The sequence below is a fragment of the Penaeus japonicus genome, unplaced genomic scaffold (assembly GCF_977035675.1).
Source record: "Penaeus japonicus unplaced genomic scaffold, GWHDUDI00000001_assembly GWHDUDI00000005, whole genome shotgun sequence".
Lineage (NCBI taxonomy): Eukaryota > Metazoa > Arthropoda > Malacostraca > Decapoda > Penaeidae > Penaeus > Penaeus japonicus.
In genome coordinates this window covers 392,481-399,331 of record NW_028234407.1, presented here as the reverse complement: position 1 = coordinate 399,331, position 6,851 = coordinate 392,481, and the positions used below count along the sequence as shown (strand labels likewise).

General features: G+C 34.2%; 1 protein-coding gene across 1 annotated transcript in view; it reads right to left on the bottom strand.

Moving 5' to 3' along the window:
* The window catches only part of LOC147471749 (uncharacterized), a 4,524-nt gene extending 447 nt beyond the window's left edge, over positions 1-4,077 (bottom strand). Inside the window, exons 1-5 of the mRNA XM_086536775.1 lie at positions 3,790-4,077; positions 2,109-3,640; positions 1,285-1,883; positions 1,030-1,199; positions 1-885 (exon numbers count right to left, since the gene is read on the bottom strand). The exon at positions 1-885 is cut by the window's left edge and continues 154 nt beyond it. Of these exons, the coding sequence (XP_086392901.1) occupies positions 1-885; positions 1,030-1,199; positions 1,285-1,883; positions 2,109-3,640; positions 3,790-4,077 (3,474 nt within the window). The remainder of the gene's footprint in view (positions 886-1,029; positions 1,200-1,284; positions 1,884-2,108; positions 3,641-3,789) is intronic.
* Positions 4,078-6,851: the final 2,774 nt, after the last annotated feature.

The following is a 6,851-nucleotide window of genomic DNA, read 5'->3' as shown; positions in this document are numbered from 1 at the left end:
TTCACATTCTTGTGTCCATGTAAATTTCTGGTTCTTCTTAAGTAAATTAGTTAATGGCACTGCTACAGTAGATAGGTTTGGACAAAATCTTCTGTAGTATCCCACCATACCAAGGAAACTCATCACTTTCTTCTTAGTGTTTGGTTGAGGAAAGTTCACTACTGCTTCCACCTTGGCAGTTATAGGAGCTACTTGTCCTTGTCCAACAACATAACCGAGAAATTCCACAGATGCATGTCCAATATCACACTTCTTAAGGTTAATGGTAAGCTTGGCTTCAGATAGTTTTTCAAACACTCTTCTTAAACGGCTTATATGTTCTTCCCATGTCTCTCCATAAACTAAGACATCATCAATGTACGCCTGGACTCCTTCTATATCAGCAGTTAGATAGTTCACTAATCGCTGGAAACTTGCAGGAGCATTCTTCATCCCAAACGGCATTACACGATTCTGGAAAAAACCATCCGGTGTAACAAATGCAGAAATTTGCTTCGCCCTCTCCGTCAATCCAATCTGATAGTAGCCTTTTAACAGATCAATCTTGGTAATGTAGTTTGCATTTCCTATTTGATCAATTATATCATCGATCCTTGGTAAAGGGTAAGCATCCGTCTTTGTTTCTTGATTCACTTTTCTGTAATCCATACACAATCTAAAAGAACCGTCTGGTTTTGGTACCAATAGACATGGTGAAGACCAGCTACTTGCACTAGGTTCTATGATGTTATTATCTAGTAAATATCTTATTTCTTGCTTTAGATATTCCCTTTTCACATGATTCATCCTGTACGGAGCCTGTTTGATAGGAGAAGCATTTCCTACATCTACATCATGTTGCACCAAGTTTGTTTGTTGGGGTACATCACTAAACAACTTCACATGCTGATGTATTAACACACAAATTTCCTCCCTTTGATCATCAGACAAATGACTCAGTTTGTCATTCAAGTTATTCAGAATATCACTGTTACACAATTTCATATCTATATTCATATTTCTAAATTCATCCTCATGATTATCACTTACCACATTAAGATTGACAGCCTTTGATTCAGTGACAAAATATTCTTTCAACATGTTTACATGACACACTCTTTCAGATCTACGTCTGTCTGGGGTTTTAATCACATAATTTACATCATTGAGTTTTCTTACAATCTCATATGGACCAGAGAATTTTGCTTTCAGAGGTTGCCCTTGCATAGGCAAAAAGGCCAATACTTGATCACCAACTTTAAAATCATGCACTTTAGATTTAGCATCAAATCTGTTTCATTTTACACTGGGAGCTTTTCATATTTTCTCTAGCTAATTCCCATGCTTGAAATAGCTTTTCTCTAAAAGTTGACACATGATCTAGTACAGTTTGTTTTTCATCACTCTGAATCCACATTTCTTTCAGAACTTTTAAAGGACCTCTCACATCATGAGCAAATATGAGGTCGTGTGGACTAAATCCAAGAGATTCTTGTACGGATTCTCGTACAGCAAATAATAGGAAGGACACTCCTTCATCCCATTTTTTATTAGTGTCATTGCAAAATTTTCTAAGCATGTTCTTAAGGGTCTGATGAAACCTTTCTAATGCTCCTTGACTTTCTGGGTGGTAGGTACTTGAATGAATTTGTTTAATTCCTAGATCACTCATTACTTTTTGAAAATATGTTGACATGAAATTACTACCCTGGTCTGATTGAATTATTTTAGGCAAGCCAAAAGTTGTGAAAAACTTTATCAGAGATTTAACTATTACCTTAGCTGAAATGTTTCTTAATGGTATGGCGTCTGGGTATCTGGTAGCACAACACATGATTGTTAACAAATATTGATGTCCTGATTTGGTCTTGGGTAATGGTCCCACACAATCTACCAATACTCTACTAAAAGGTTCATCCAATACAGGAATAGGTATAAGGGGAGCTTTGGCAATACTTTGGTTTGGCTTCCCCACAATTTGACATGTATGACAAGACTTACAAAAATTAATCACATCCTTTTTTACATAAGGCCAATAAAAATGATTCAGAATCTTGGCATAAGTCTTCCTAATTGAGTGATTTAAGATACTAATTCAAATACCTCAGTCTGTAAACTGCAAGAAGCACAATTTGATGAACTGCCGTCCAACTCTTATCTGCTGGAACTTTAGGGAGGAGTCCACTACGCATACCACACCATGTTTATAATATTGCCTGCCTTGGAACTTCTCATCATACCACATTCTTAAATTCTTAATCTTAACATTACTTTGATCAATAATTAATTGTTCTCTATTACTCAAAATATTGGTATCTAGCTCTTGCACATCATGGGCATCACTCACACTAAACAAGGATGTTAACCCAAAATCATCCTCACACATTCTTTGTTCACTTGTGGATAGATCATTCTGATCTGCTACAATATCATCAGTAGACACCATCTGTGACCTTGAACGAGTCACAGCACAAGATGGAAAAATACCCGTAATTTCATCCTCTAACTCTTTAGTTTCATTTTCCTGAGTAGGTTCATCTACAACAATAGGGTCAGGTATAACTTTACCTCCAGCCAAATCATTTCCTAACAGCAAGTCAACCCCTGGAACTGGTAACTTAGAAGCAACTCCAACTACCACAGAACCAGTAACAATACCTGATTTCAAGTAAACAGTATGAAGAGGTACCTTAATGACACCACCTACCCCTTCTAGGATGACACTTGCAGAAGTCGAGGTCAAATCAGACAAATGTAGAGATCCCTCTAACAACAAAGACTGAGCTGCTCCTGTGTCTCTCAAAATACGGATAGGCTGCATGGCATCACTCTCCTCAATACCAACAAATCCTTCCGAGAGGAAAGGTTCAAAGTCCAAATTCTCAACAACAGGATTCTTCTGCGGGGAAAGATTTACATTAGGCACATGGGAATACTGATCTTCCTCGGACCACATTTTCACTAATGCAGCAGACTTTGGTGAAACTTTGCTTATTTTTGGACAATTAGTCTTAATATGTCCTGGCTGTTTACAATAAAAGCATGTAATAATTGTCCCAAATGAAGATTTACCAGGAGGATTGTTTTGGATTTTTGTAAAATTAGGTTTTCCTCCTTGTTGCCCACTTGCTGAGTTAACATAATTAACATTTGCTTTATTATTGTACTTGTTCACTTGAGGCAAAGATCTATAATTAGTCTTATGAGTAAGTACATATGTATCTGCCAAAGAAGTAGCTTTGTCTAAGGAGTCAATATCTCTTTCTTCTAGGAAAATTCTCAGATTAGGATCCAGACACCTTTTAAATTCTTCTATTAACATAAGTTCCCTGAGTTTTGAAAAATCCTCATCAATATTCTTGGATCTACACCAAAAGTCAAAGTTCTTCTCCTTTAGACGACCAAATTCCTGATACGTCATAGAATCAGTCTTCTGAGCATTTCTGAAAGTCTGTCTATAATATTCTGGTACTCTTTCATAGGCTTTTAATACCTGAGACTTTAACACTTCATAATTACAGCTATCATCTATGGATAGATTTGAACTTACACTTTGTGCTTTACCAACAAATTTACTTCTGACTAATACAGCCCAATAATCTTCATCTATTTGAAGACTGACTGCAACTTTCTCAAATTCTCTGAAAAATGTTTCTATGTCCTCCTCATTAAAATTTGGGAGTATTTTAACATATTTGAATATGTCAATAGGCTTCCTCTCAGCAACTTTCTTACTTGATAACCCCAATTCTAGACGTTTTATCTCCAACTGTTTTTTTCTAATTCTAGTTCCATTTCTCTTAATCTAACTTGAATCTTTTCCTGTGACTCTACTTCCATCTGCTTAATCTTCAACTCTTTTTGGACTTGAAGGTCAACAGGAATCATATAACTATCTATTAACTTAAGAGCTTCTTCTGAAACAATACCTTCACTGACTAAATGTTTGATAACTTTACGTTTAATGAGATCTTTCTTCATACTACTGTCTACTTCACAATAATAATGTTTACCAATTTCTAACCAATCACTTTTCTTTACAGATCCTGCCAGCAACTCAATGCTAGGCTTACTCACAAATTTCTCTGTAAACGACATTTTGAGATCTCCTTTACAATCACGAAGCTGAACAATGTTATTATATCAATGCTGGATCACAATAACAATGGAATGATTCCTTACATTAACAAAACATCTTATGACATGTTCATAACAATATGATCCTGGCAAGGTCGCCATTTATTACGACCACTTCTCCTATACTTAGTATAATTGGCCTTGTCCGTGTTGAATCCATTTACTTTCTTTATTCTGAAAACTTATCACCTGATTCAACACTGAGAAGTGGTGTAATAACATTGCCACAATGTCCTTTTTATTGTGACAACAGTGATCCAATCTTATGTTAAGATACAAGAGCATTAATTGTTCAACTTCGGATAATAAAACACTTATTTATATAAAATTCAAAACTATATTAAAATAAAAATGTCTTCTACATTTAACAAAATATAAGAAATAAACACAATATGAATCTTCAAATCACTGATACAAAACTAAATAGAATATCTTTCAAAAGCACCTCCAAACATATTCACTCGTAATAATTCCAATCCCCGTATTAATGGATTTCCCAAATACTGTGAGACAAACATTAACTATTTTAGTTAACAACCTGAGTAGGCAAATCACATCACACAGCATAGAAATTTCCAGTAATCCTTCTGTCCTTGTTTCCCAAGTGTAAACAATGGCCTCGACCCCAATGTAGGAATACATTAACTATCTCCGTTAATATCACAATAATCCTACCACTGAGATCAAATACATCCATCAAACCTTGTAGCTGAACCCATCGAATCCACGATAAGCACCACAAGAAACACAACTTGGAAGAAATAACGCTACAATCGACCAAACAAAATAGTGAGAGACGACACTACTATCACAGCCTGGGTTCCCCACATGTCTCTCTCGAATGTAAACAAAACGCTCCTGACTAGGACGCTTGCATTGTGCATCTCGCTCTTCACTTGAAGCAAAATCAGTATACATTACATGAAGTAAATATAACAAAACAATCATAATTTCTATATTAGGAATCAGGGCGTAATAATATATATATATATATATATATATATATATATATATATATATATATATATATATATATATATATATATATGTGTGTGTGTGTGTGTGTGTGTGTGTGTGTGTGTGTGTGTGTGTGTGTGTGTGTGTATGTGTGTGTGTGTGTGTGTGTGTGTGTGTGTGTGTGTGTGTGTGTGTGTATATATATTTATATATATGTGTATATGATATATATATATATATATGTATATATATATATATATATATATATATATATATATATATATATATATATATATATATATTTATATATATGTATATATAGATCTATATATATAGGTACAAAAAAAAAGCAGTAATGTAACGGATCCTGAAAATACCAAAGACTGCTTAAAATACACGTTAGAGCCATTCTGATCACGAAAAGGATTACAGTTAAATTCACTGATTTTCGTTATATTAAAGGAAAAAGCAATTGCAAGAAAAAAGGTGCAAAAAAGCCAAAAAAGGCAGTATTGTTACCGATCCTGAAAATACCCAAAAATGCTTAAAATACACGTTAGAGCCATTCTGATAACGAAACGGATTACAGTTAAATGCGCTGATTTTCGTAATATTAATGGAAAAAGCAATTGCGAGAAAAAAAATGCAGAAAAAACAAAAAAGGCAGTAATGTAACCGATCCTGAAAATATCCATAAATGCTTAAAATACACGTTAGAGCCATTCAGAGTTAAATGCACTAATTTTCGTTAAATAAAAGGAAAAAGCAATTGCGAGAAAAAAGGTGTAAAAAAGGCAGTAATGTAACCGATCCTGAAAATACCCCAAAATGCTTAAAATACACGTTAGAGCAATTCTGATAACGAAACGGATTACAGTTAAATGCACTGATTTTCATTATATTAAAAGAAAAAGCAATTGCCAGAAAAAAGGTGCAAAAAGGCCAAAAAAAAAAGCAGTAATGTAACCTATCCTGAAAATACCCAAAAATGCTTAAAATACACGTTAGAGCCATTCTGATAACGAAACGGATTACAGTTAAATGCTCTGATTTTCGTTATATTAAAGGAAATAGCAATTGCGAGAAAAAAAGTGCAAAAAAGGCAGTAATGTAACCGATCCTGAAAATACCCAAAAATGCTTAAAATACACGTTAGAGCCATTCTGATAACGAAACGAATTACATTTAAATGAGCTGATTTTCGTTATATTAAAGGAAAAAGGAATTGCGAGAAAAAAGGTGCAAAAAAGCCAAAAAAAAAGGCAGTAATGTAACCGATCCTGAAAATACCCAAAAATGCTTTAGATACACGTTGGAGCCATTCTGATAACGGAAAGGTTTACAGTTAAATGCGCTGATTATCGTTATATTAAAGGAAAAAGCAATTACGAGAAAAAAGGTGCAAAAAAGCCATAAAAGCCAGTAATATAACCGATCCTTAAAATACCCAAAAATACTTATAATACACGTTACAGCAATTCTGATAACGAAACGGATTACAGTTAAGTGCTCTGATTTTCGTTATATTAAAGGAAAAGGCAATTGCGAGAAAAAAAGTTGCAAAAAAGGCAGTAATGTAACTGATCCTCAAAATACCCAAAAATGATTAAAATATACGTTAAAGCCATTCTGATAACGAAACGGATTACAGTTAAATGCGCTGATTTTCGATATATTATAGGAAAAAGCAATTGCGAAAAAGAAGGTGCAAAAAAGGAAGTAATGTAACCGATCCTGAAAATACCCAAAAATGCTTAAAATACACGTTAGAGCCATTC